Below are 12,487 nucleotides of genomic sequence, written 5' to 3'. Positions count from 1 at the left end.
TTTTTTTTTTTTACAGTTATAGCAAGGGAAAATCACATGTATAAAAGAATAGGATGCTAATTACGTATTAGTATTGTAATTAGTTTGTAGAGGTATTAATTGGTAAAACTGTACATTTATGGTTAAATATGAATCATGTCAATGAGCAGTTAAAAGTAACACATATAGGTAGATTGGAAACAGGATCAAGGGGTGGTGCATACAAAAATATATGCATTGTATGCATGCATGCGTGCATGTAATGAGTGAAGTGAACTCCAAAGAGTTTTATTCAATGAAGCAGTTGTCCATTTTGTTCTGTTTTAAGAAAATTTCAATTATCAATCACAAAAGCTACCAATTGCCACAAGATTTCCATAAAAATATGATTACGTAAAAAACAACATTTAGATTATAACATATAAAAGACAATGAACGAAATTTTCTTACTCGGTCAATTCCTACCCTCAATTCCCTTGGTGTCTTGCTTCTGGCATCATTTACCAGCTTTAGATTCACTCTGATGCTAAAAGGAGGTGGGAAAATTGTTCATCCATTCATTCGGAGTGAGGCATGCCTCATCCATTATTGATGAAAGGCATGGGTTCCAAGGGATCGATCTTCCGGCACATAATTAAACAAACATTCAGAATGCAATACCATGAGATTCTGAATAAACCAGGTAAGGCAGGAATCACGTAGATAACTTCTTTTTCCGAGGTTTGAACGTTTTCATTTTTATGGAATCTTTCTCGGTTGGGCTATCCTCGTTTAGCAAATGCTCATAATCTTCAAGACTTGCAAAGGGAGAAGCTGAAGTCTTTTTACCAGATTTTCTTTTCCTTTTTCTTTGATGAAACTCATCCTCACCATCACTAAGATCATCTGCATCTCCAATACCAATGGCATCATCACCATTGTCATTGATACTATCAGTGCCAGCATCAACATCAAAGCCCTCTCCATCAGTATCGTCTGAGGGTATGTCCATCTCTGCATCACTGGCATCACCTATCAAGTCGTCATCATCTTCATTGGCAACATTGTCTAGATCATCATAATCATAGTCCCCGTCTGCATCAAGAGATGGATTGGCCGAATCCAATATATTCTCAATCTCTTCGTTATCACTGTCATCACCACCATCCACATAATCATCATCCACATCATTGCCACCAACATCAAACAATTCTTCAGCAGCTTCTCCCTCTGCAGCTTTCTTCTTCTTCTTCTTTGGTTTCTTCGAGGAATTCATTTTGTTCATATAAAATTTGTGGAAGACAAGATCTTCTGGGGGAACATCTGTTTCAGCTAATGACAGAATCTCTTGTCCAATCAAATAGTTGTTCATATCAAGCTGAGGAAACAGAAAACTATGTCAGCAAAAATTTCAAATTATTCACAGCAGGGTACTTCCACCATAGAGCTACTTCAATCAATCAATAGCATGGCACAGAAACTAGAAAGTTCCTCAAAGCGACTGAAACCTCAAAATCAAAGCAAAACGACTTTGAGAAGATAAAGCTAACCTTTTTAGCAGGCTCAATTTGGGATCCACCATGCCATGAGCTTGCTTTAGGTTTCTTTTCCATGAACTTGTCCAGAAAAGCGGTAAGTGATAGGTCATTCAATGGGTTTCCATTGTAAACAATATTGGCCCCAGACAGAAGGGTTGCAGCCATGGTGGCAACTGAAGGGTGAACATGGGTTGAAAGTACCATCAGCTCCCACCAGCTTGCACGATCTGCATTGCTGTTGAGACAGTCATACACACGCAGTCCCACAAAATCATCATTGAAAACCCAACAAGATAAAGAAGAAAATCAATGATAAAATCCCGGTGCAATTTATATAATGAAAATTAATAAAAAGAAGCCAATAAACCGTGTTAAGTGTTCTACGGTTTCTCCCTTGATTCACAGAAAACTCTTACTTTCTTAAGAATCAGAATGATAATGATGCCAATTTATACAAAGATCACTTGGTCAGTCAAGCATACTAGGATTTAAGCAGTGTAACTGTATGAAACACCACAAGCTGGAAAAAGATGAAGGAAAAGATACCTATACGAAGGTTCCCTGTGCCTGGGATCATATCCTCCGGGCAAGAAAGGCTTGGCAGTGGATTTTGGAGATGTTAATGCATTTTGATTGGATATTATTTTGGGCTCCTGGTGATGTTGATCCTTTGGAGTCTCTCTTATAAACAACTCTTTCTCATCTTCAGAAATGTCGTCATCAGAATAAGAGGATGGCAAAACACCTTCATCTTCTGAAGAATAACTATCAGAGTTGGCAGCTTCACCACCACAGATATCATGATTATTTTCTTCTTTCTTTGATGCCAAGCTAGGTTCAGAGGCAGTTTCCTCTACAATATCTTCAAAATGTTCCAGATCTTCATCAACTGACTCATTCTGGAGCATCATATTCCTGAACAGAAAAAGCAATCTTGTCAGAAGAGAAAAAAACTTCTAAACATGACAAAATATGGTGCAAGGCCATCTAAATGAAACCAGCCTTACCATAATTGTGGCCTTGCTTTGAGAACTTCTGATATAAGAAAAAGGCAGCCACAAGCATATTGGGGTGGTTGTTGAAGTGCAACCTAGGAGATGCTCAAATTGTTAATTTCAAAGATGGTAGACACCCCAAAAGCTATAGAAATCAGACAACACCTGGTTCATTTGTAGAACCAGTATAAATTCAAATTGCTAAAAGTTTGTAGATAGATGTCTACTTAAATCTCTAGAAATCAGACAACATCTAGTTCATTCACAGAATAAATGCTATACAAACTCAAAAAATAACATCACAAGAAACTGAACAAAGATTAAAACTGCTAAGCAAAAATAAGAACTGTCTTGTTCTATAGCTATCAATATCCTGCCCCACTTCTTGTCAACAAGCAAATACCACAGGCAATTCAGGAATATATCAGAAAATTACGAAAATCATTTATGACAATTGTAGCCAACAAGGCTAGAAAGATAATAATTATACTAGCATGAATTCCCATACAACATCCGCTCATGCACTAAAAAATGTTGGTTATGAAATGAACAGTAATTCTAAGTGTTGGCATTGTATGCATTCCTTCAAAGCATCAACTAACCAAAGGAGTAAGCGAAGAGAGTGTGCAACGCATTGCTTACCTGCAATATACGTTTTGAAAAGGCAGACACGCGTTTCAAATTGACATCGCTTTTCATGGCTCTCAGAAGAAGTCCAATAAACATTTCCGCCTGAAAAGATATGCCATGTAAATTTAAGAATTCCTTTTTTCAACTAATAGAATCCACAAAAGCATCTGTACAGTAATATAGTACTCAGTAAATAGTGATTCCGTTTCAATGAGTAACAATCAAAAACAAGCTTTACAATCATGTTCCACACAATTACAAAATGCTTTTGCGGAAACATCTATTTCCAAAATTCTTATATATAGAAACATGTCTTCTCTAGAGCCATAAAATCCAATAAGCATTAGACCACAAACATATTGCATTTAAACAAAATTTAACCAAATCTCAACTTCACTTGCCTTGGATGAATTCATAGCAGCAGGAAGTAAGAGTTTTGAGTATAAAGCCCGGTAAAATCGGTCACTGACAACCTGATTCTTTGATGAGATTTTATCAAGAAGCATTAGCGCTTGAACTCCAACATTAAAGTTCTTGGAATGAACCTGAAAATTGTCCATGTTGACATCCAAGATCAAGATTATGATAAATCACTTCAACAAGAAGCAACAAAACATCTATCCACATGTTCTAGCCGAATAATAATAACAAATAAGTATCATATTGTGCCTACCAGTTGGAAGAGAATTGGTGTTTCTATATCAACTATGTCATCAGCTTCATTACTTGAAACATAAGGAAATGCTCTATTAACTCCCTGCAGATATGCAAAAGGAGAAATCAAGGAAGTTTGATAAAGTTGCAAATCTTTTTCAAATCATGAACAATAACTTCCACACAGACAATACTGACCATAAGAAGAGCAGACAGAAGCCTTGAATCCAGTTCAACATGTGATTCCCCACTACCTTTTCTTTTGTTCTCCTTAGACTTATGTGTACTTTTTACTGCTTTGTTGCTTTTGTCATCCACTGGCTGACCTTTTTCTGCCTCAGAAATCAATACCTGCAATTGTGAAATATAAAATCTATTATTTTCACAAAATCACTAACTGGACTACAAACACACGTCTAGGAAAAAATATTAAAACGATATCCAAGTAATTAGTTAAATTTGAGTAAGAAACAGGAAATGCAGCCATACAAACAAAATTCTGTAATTAAATAGAAACCCACACATACCTTAAAAAGTGCAAAGTATACTTCTATCAAACGTTTGGCTACCCTTGGCCCGTCTCCTTTGTGGCTCAAACGAATTTGGCTCAAAAAATTGACCTGTACATGAAAAAGGACATATTAGCAAGTTCCCAGCTAAGTCCAATGAAAAAATGAATTGCATAATAATTTTGACTAATGGAGTTCAGAATAGTGACAAGCAATTCATCTGATACAGACATCAAGCTCTAATTATCACAAGCAATTCCAAAAAAAAATGCCAGCAATAGGGCATTTATATCAAGAAAAAAAATGCCAGCAATAGGGCATTTATATCAAGTCAAGTCAAAGCAAAATATATTGCTCTAAGAAATATGTCCAATAATTGTTTAAAAATACAAAATACTTGCTTTAAAAAAAACTTTCTGAAGAACCTACTATGGTTTAAAAAAGAGATGATATGTTCTCCCTCAATGGATGATTTGAAGTAACATGAAAACCCCATTCACTAATTAGCAATATTTCTTGATTCAATATACTGAATAAGTAAATATGATGCTACACAGGTAGAAAAGAATGTATAGTACAATATTTATAATATTTTATTAGCAAGAACTGGATGGACATACAGCATGGTACTTGGCACGTAGTCCTAGATGAGGCCGAAAAAGAAAAGTATCCACTTCATGAATAACCACAGCCTGCCAAAACAGAAAAACTCTTAGCATAAGTATAATGCTATATGCAACACTAACATGTGCAAGAATATCTTAAAATTTTCTTCAGTTCCCTGTACAGGAAATAACACAATTGATAATTCTAGTGCTTTCATTTCAAAAAGTTCAAAAATTTTGGTCCTACAATTACATCTGCCGTTACTTCTCTAGACAAGAGGCAAGGCAATTGCTCTCATAGACCGCAATATCAATGATAAGATAAAAATTAGCTAGTTTTGAAATATCTCCCACTTCAAAGCAAAACTCTCACCTATAACTTGGTATGGATAATGAAACAATGAAATACAGTACAGATGACCAAAAACACAAAGTTAACAGAGCTTATACCTTCATATTAGGGTGATCAGATAGCAGGTTTGATAAATAATAGTCAGCATTTGATGCACCCTTATTTTGAGGATCTCCAAGCTGTAGATAACCAAAACATGATGAAACAAAATTATTACCGCTTAAAAAGCTGGTACACTGTATAGGCTTCAATAAAGGAAAGTTTTAGTGTTCAAGTAATTTAGTATCAACTTACTTTGTTTACTAGCGAAGATAGAAGCTTGCGTTCTTGCTCTGGTTTGCTCTTTAGCAGTACATACATGGTCTGCAAATAAAAAAAGGTTGAGACATTTGTATTATAACCTGATGGAAACAAGAATGCAAAGAGAATAAACATTTCCAACTACTCATATTAGGATATTGGATTTCATTCCCTGAAGCAAAACCTTGACCAAGCAAAACTCAAATCAAGATGCTCTAGACTGATCTATGATCTATTTTCAATTCAACGAAGTTCAAATGCATCCGATCAACTTAAACTACCCTGTAAAATAGGAATTCCAACAAAAAGCAATCAACAAAAGGTCAAAAAGCTTCGAGGATTGCACAAGTTACACAGGAAAACTCATTTTAGTCAATCATCCACAAAAAGAGAGATCTGCTTATGATCACAAGAAATGCATAGATTTAGCAGATAAGAAAAACCTTTAGTGCCTTGTCTTTCAGAGCCGGTAACATATCTCTTGATGCCTCTTCGAGTGCAACGACAAAACGTTCATACCTAAAAAAGTTATTCAAATGTGTAAGAGATGAATTTATTTGACTAAAGTAGAGGTGTCAATCAAGCAGATCAAGTCACTTCAGGTTGTATCATTCTGATTTGAAGAAAATTTGAGTTGTTTTACCTTTGGATTATCTTGAGTTCAGACCATTTCAGGTCAGGCCTTTTTGGTTTCACACTCTAGTTATTATGTTTGTCTCAGTCATTAGTACAATTTGTTGAGTTAGAAAATCAAATTAGTTAATAATTTTGAGGTAGACTTTGGATAGCTCATTTTGGATCATTTTGACAAGTTAACTCGGATTCATGGTACAATTTAAGTTGTTAACTTAATTATGGTCAAATTGCATTAGATTAGGTTTCAATTTAGAATGGGCTGAGCAAATTTTGGGGTTTTGAGTTAGTTTTAACCATTCTGGACTGAAAGAGCAGTAAGTTTTTTCTCACATCTTCTGTTATTAACAAGTGCAGGCAAGCTGTGCACATACAAAAATAAACCTTAATCAACTAATGCTTGCATGGCCAGACTGGAAGCCTACTGATAGGAATCATAAACCATGTATATGCCTAAATTAATTTATTGAATTCTCAGTTTCAAGGACCATACAACTGCAACAAGGTATTAAAAAAAAAGTTAAAATACCTCTGCTTCAAGCAGTCTTCCCAATACCAGAAAAGTAGAAGGGAATAGCCATCTTTTGTCTCTGGAAGCTCATCAACAGGACGCTGTATAAGTGTTTTCAGCTTTCGATCAGGCAATAACCTGAAATAATTTAAGTGAGTAATGAGTAAATTGGGAAAGTACATGAAATTTACAAGAACCATCAAATCTGCAGTGACCTCCTAAAATCTTCACATCTTCCACAAGTGCATGACCCATGATTCATGTCTGTAATGTCATTATCTCGGAAGCCTATTAAAGAATAGCTACCACAGAAGGAGGTCACTAATCTTGGGCACAACTTAGCACATAAAAGCTCTTATACCTCCTTACCGATAATATTCACTCTATCCTAAAGCACATGAACTACATGGATGTATGATTGAAAAGAAACTCAAGGAGAAAGAAAGAGGATTAGGCATGCATGGGCAGGGAGGGGATAGAGAATACTCACTTTGAAATAAAAAGTTCTTTCAAAGCTTCAAATCCAGTAAATGCATATCGTTTTCCTACTTTTGATGTTACTAACCCTGCAACAGCAAAGAAGTCCATTTGAACAATAGCATTTCAGAAAATAGGGGAACTATCCAGGGTGAATCAAATGCATGTAATAATATTTATGCAGAGCAACACATTTTGCAAATTGTACATTACTCAAACTAATCAAAAGATTTCTGAACTTGCAACATTCAACATGTAAAACTAAACCCATTGCCACAAATCAAATTCAATGAAAAACTGAATTAGCAAACATAGTCATAAAAAAAGGCTCGTGCAAAAAGTAGTACAATATTTAGCTTTCAACAGCAAGCAAAAGCCTAAGAACATTCCTCATTTTGCAAGCAAACGCAACCAAAACTTCATTATATAAGCATAAATTCGGAAATGGCTACAAACATAAATTAAACGCATTAGAACCATAAAGTCACCAATCAATAGTTTCCCAACTACTAAAAAACTTAATAACAACAGGAAAAAAAAAAGGAAAATAATCATACCCAATAGCCCATCAAGTGACTTCAAATTAGCAACAGGATTATCCGCAACCACAAATGAAAAAGCAGAAACTTTATCAGCAGCCGTCCCTGACCTCTGACTAGCCAACACCATTTTCATATCCCCAGACTTCCCTTTCGATAATTCGTAATCTTTCGCGTACTGCCACATCAATCTTTCCCCAAGTTCCATCTTCTTCTCCACCAATCTCTTCAATTCCTCCACATTTCTAACATTTACAGCCTTTTTCCCCTTCCCCTCCTCTCCAAACAATTTCTTCTCCAGCTCCGACTCATCTTCGTACCATAAACTTAAAGCACTCGCTTTCACCAATGGCAAAGCTGGCAAATTCTTAAACTTATCAGGATCTCTAGAAAACCTATTGCTCTTATTGCTGTCATCAAGTGACAAAACGGGAGGCTTGTTGGGCTTTGGTCTTTGGTTGTTTTTCGCGTTTTTATCAGTTTTGGGGGTCTGGTTATTGCTAGGTTTCTTTTCAAGTTGTGAGTTCTGTTTTGGGGTTTTGGGGGGCTTTGGAGGTTTAAGGGGACCAGCTTTCCTAAAATCGACATCGTTGAAGCCGGAATAAGGGAGAGAAGAATCGGCGGAGAAGCCAAGAGAGGAAGCAAATGAGGCTATATCAGATTTCAGTAGCTCTACGTCCTGTGCGGTTTTCGAGTTCGACATCTTTGCTTTACGGCTTCTAACAGTGAAAAGAGAATCTAGGATATACAGGGGTTTAGGGTTTAAAACAATGGAGAAATGGAAAATCAATTAAAGACTTGTTCTCGGGCGGGTCGGGTTGCGGGTTGAAATATTGCAATTGTATTATTAGTAATAGGCAGCCACTAACAATGTATTTATCGAGTTTGTCACGAATTTTTATAGAGGTGTTGGATTCAGCCCTAAAAATGGTGCAACTTAATATAGGTACAATTTAATAAATAAATATCTGTAAAATAATAACAAAATTAATAATAAATATATAATATTTAAATAATAACAATAAAATAGTAGTAATATAATAGTGAGTTAGTAGTAAAATAGTGAAAAAAACAACAAGAAAAAATAAAAGAAAAAAATAGTAATTTTTTTGCATAATAGGATTGGACCTGGCTAGGACCGAAAAAGGCTTACTCAAGTGTTGGCCTATTTTCTAAACGAGCCTTATTTTTTTTATCTAAACTCATTTTTAAAGCTTATATTTTTATTCAAATCCTCTCACTTTTCAAGTAGGCCTTCATGACGAAATGAGTAACTTAATCCACAGATAGGTCTATTACTCGATACTTGATATTTAATTGAATTAAGTTATAAATAGAATTTTAATTGAATTAGGTTTATTAATCAATTGAAATTATAATATATATTTACGAGTGGGGATTCGATATTGTATTGAATTAAGTTATAAATAGAATTGGGTTTATTAATCAATTAAAATAGCTTTTAATTGAGTGGAATTTGATATTTAATTGAATTAAGTTATAAATAGAATTTTAATTGAATTGGGCCTTTCTTCGAGTTTTTCATTTCGGCATTATTGGCCTTTGAGTCCTATTTATTGGAAAAATAGGAAGAAACAACTAGGACAGTAGTGTCATTGCACATAACTAGGGTTACTTCGAAACTCTACTTTATAAATAACTTCAAAACAGGTGTTCAGCCCTCTCACCATTGCCTCTTTTGCTTTCTTCTCTTTCTTCTCCATATTTTCCTCTGTGGAGAACCCATCCCCCTCCTTTAGGGTTTAGCAGTTAAAAAGAGAAAAACAAAAGTATGGCGACCGCCACTGTCCCCGCCGCCGCAAGGCAGCTTTCTCCTAAAGAAGCCGACATCCAAATGATGTTGGCCGCCGAAGTCCATCTCGGTACCAAAAACTGTGACTTCCAAATGGAGCGTTACGTCTTCAAGCGTCGCAATGACGGTAAATTTTCCCTTTTTTTTTTCCTTTTCCTTTACCTATTTCAATGTTGGGTTTTTTTTTCCTGCTTTTTGGATTTGATTTGTTTTCTTATTTGGTGTTATGAGTTTTGATGTTCTTTGTTTTATCTGATTAGTATAGTATGTATATTTATAGAGATCTGAGATATGTTGAATGCGTTGCTTTTAGTATTTTCATGTTCTCAATTTATATGTTAAAATATCTTGTATGTTTACGGAATATATCTTACACCTGCAACTTTATTTAGCTTTTCTGATGAAATTTAGCTTGTCACGTTTCGTACTCCGTAGAATAATATGTACAATTGATTGGAACACGAGGTTATTGATGATAACATAGCTTTTTATTTGGCTTTTTTGTATTTAGACTATTTGTTGCTTATATAAATAGTAATTTGTTCATTATATGCCGGTTTTCCTAGTAGTTTATTTTTGCTATTGATGACACGATGGTTCAGATTAATTGACTTCAGAGAAGGATCTTAATAGCACCATGAATTAACTTAATCTATTTGGTTATAAGCTAAAAGTTATGTATGTTTTAATCTGTTTTTAACGAGTAAATTATCTCTGTTTTTGTCATTGATAGGAATCTACATCATCAACCTTGGCAAGACCTGGGAGAAACTTCAACTTGCTGCTCGTGTTATTGTTGCTATTGAGAACCCTCAGGACATCATTGTCCAATCTGCAAGGCCCTATGGTCAGAGAGCTGTACTGAAGTTTGCACAGTACACTGGTTGTCATGCAATTGCTGGAAGGCACACTCCTGGTACCTTCACTAACCAGCTCCAGACATCGTTCAGTGAACCTCGTCTTCTTATCCTCACAGATCCCAGGACTGACCACCAGGTAATTTTACTATATGGTTGAATTGTGCTGAATTTTATGGTGTTCCAATAAACAATAAGTTAATGAAAATGGTTTTGGATTTAGCTAACACTTGAGTGTATTTATCTTGTAGCCCATCAAGGAAGCAGCTCTTGGAAACATTCCAACCATTGCTTTTTGTGATACTGACTCACCAATGCGATATGTTGACATTGGTATCCCTGCCAATAACAAGGGAAAGCACAGCATTGGTTGTCTTTTCTGGCTGTTAGCTAGGATGGTTCTTCAGATGCGTGGAACGATTGCTCCTGGACAGAAATGGGATGTCATGGTAAAAGAGCACCACCATTATGTTGTGATTTTGATGTTTCTGAGATTTGCACATTCTTATGCGTGATTTGCATGTATGCAGGTTGATCTATTCTTCTACAGGGAGCCTGAGGAAGCTAAACAGCAAGAAGAGGAGGAAGCAATCGCTGCTCCTGATTATGGACTCCCTGCTGCTGATTATGGAATGGGTGCTTTAGCAGCTGACCAATGGCCCGCACAAATAGGTGATCAATGGTCTGCTGATATGGTTCAGGCACCTATCTCTGGTGTCCCTGCTGGTAACTGGGGTGATCAAGGCAAGTTGTTGAAGAATTCTTTGTACATATTATTTAATTTACATGTTGTTGATTGTTGCCTTTGCTTAATTAACTTTGGAATTTCAAATGCAGTTGCAGTTGCCGTTACTTCCGATGTGTGGGATGCTGCAGCTCCTCCAGCACAAACCCCTGGTGCTCCTATCGATGTGTCGGCCCCTGCTGCTACTGGCTGGGAATGAGAGGGATTTATTATGATTTTGACAAAAAATGTTTTGGTTTGCTTTTAAAATATGAGCTATGTCGAACAATGGAATTGTGTGTTCTGGCACGATTTAGTTAAATAGTTTTTTTTTATAGACATTATTTAGGGATTTTTGTTATTTTTTGTTTTGGAATCAAAAGTGATGAATTTATTGTTATATGCGGCAATGGTTTCTTGATATCAGAAATATGCTTTGCGTTTCTTCCTACTGCATAAGTTAGTCTTCTCGTGGGAATTTTTTAAAAAATTATAGTTATCTGTTTTCGTAAGTATATTATTTTGGTCAAATAGAGTTAAATTTAAGTATTTAATGTTTATTGTGATATTGTTTATGTACTTTCAATTATAAAAGCCAATGAAATTGAATATTAGTCCCAGCTATGTTCAAACTTGAATATCAGTTTCCCCTTTTAAAGTGTTATTTTTCTCAAATTTTCAATTATGCTTAAATGTCTAGCTAAATTGGCTAACATCTGAAATTTGTTATTTTATTTAATTTTTACGATAACTATTCAGTTTGTTTCTATGTAAAATTGGATTCAATGTATTTTTACTATTTTATTTTTGTAAAATGTCTTATTAAATATTGAGTTTATTCTGTTCACTGTTATATTTGCATACTTGACGTGAACATCAGGTTAAATTATTTTCTATTACATTATTTATTTATTAAATATTTTTATAAATTTTATAAATTTTCAATTTAATTTTTTATGTCAAGTTTAATATTCACTAATTAATTATGTTAAGTTAATTTTCGTTTTTGTTACACTTTAACTATATAATTTATTTCAGTATATTAATTCACATATTAAATTTCTATGTATTTCATTTATATATTTTTCAAGTTTAACAATTTAGTCATTATCATAAAAATTTTATATTTTTCATAATTTCACTTTTACAACACTTTATGCGTATTTCATATCTGATAACACATTCATTAAACTTTTATCATAAGCTCCTTGTTCACATATTAAATTTTTCACAATTTTGTATATTTTCCAATTTAGTCCCTATTGTCATGTAATCTATTTTTTACCATATAAGCACTTTAATAAAATATTTTTATAATATTTTATTTCACAAATTTTCATGTATATCATTTCTCTTGTTTAAATTATAAATTTCAAAAAATTACAATTTAAT

The 12,487-nt window shown here is 34.5% G+C and overlaps 2 protein-coding genes across 2 annotated transcripts; one reads left to right on the top strand and one right to left on the bottom strand.

Annotated features, from left to right (window-relative positions):
• Positions 1 to 265: 265 nt before the first annotated feature.
• LOC108489458 (protein SLOW WALKER 2) lies at positions 266 to 8,581 on the bottom strand. The gene is made up of 16 exons (XM_017794017.2): positions 7,720 to 8,581; positions 7,176 to 7,251; positions 6,704 to 6,823; positions 5,985 to 6,060; positions 5,536 to 5,604; positions 5,340 to 5,420; positions 4,905 to 4,976; positions 4,303 to 4,395; positions 3,974 to 4,126; positions 3,795 to 3,878; positions 3,523 to 3,666; positions 3,134 to 3,223; positions 2,504 to 2,586; positions 2,043 to 2,411; positions 1,509 to 1,731; positions 266 to 1,336 (listed from the first exon to the last, which is right to left on the bottom strand). Exons 1-16 carry the CDS (start codon positions 8,402 to 8,404, stop codon positions 674 to 676), a joined length of 3,081 nt encoding a protein of 1,026 aa, XP_017649506.1. The 5' UTR covers positions 8,405 to 8,581; the 3' UTR covers positions 266 to 673.
• Positions 8,582 to 9,307: 726 nt separating this feature from the next.
• Positions 9,308 to 11,525, top strand: LOC108489709 (40S ribosomal protein SA-like). Its single transcript, XM_017794413.2, has 5 exons — positions 9,308 to 9,641; positions 10,248 to 10,510; positions 10,623 to 10,820; positions 10,902 to 11,115; positions 11,209 to 11,525. The coding sequence occupies exons 1-5, from the start codon at positions 9,494 to 9,496 to the stop codon at positions 11,313 to 11,315; spliced, it is 930 nt and encodes a 309-aa protein (XP_017649902.1). The 5' UTR covers positions 9,308 to 9,493; the 3' UTR covers positions 11,316 to 11,525.
• The last annotated feature ends 962 nt before the right edge of the window (positions 11,526 to 12,487 follow it).

The sequence above is a fragment of the Gossypium arboreum genome, chromosome 10 (assembly GCF_025698485.1).
Source record: "Gossypium arboreum isolate Shixiya-1 chromosome 10, ASM2569848v2, whole genome shotgun sequence".
NCBI lineage: Eukaryota > Viridiplantae > Streptophyta > Magnoliopsida > Malvales > Malvaceae > Gossypium > Gossypium arboreum.
The sequence above is the reverse complement of the archived record's forward strand: the minus strand, read 5'-3'. Positions and strand labels throughout refer to the sequence as shown.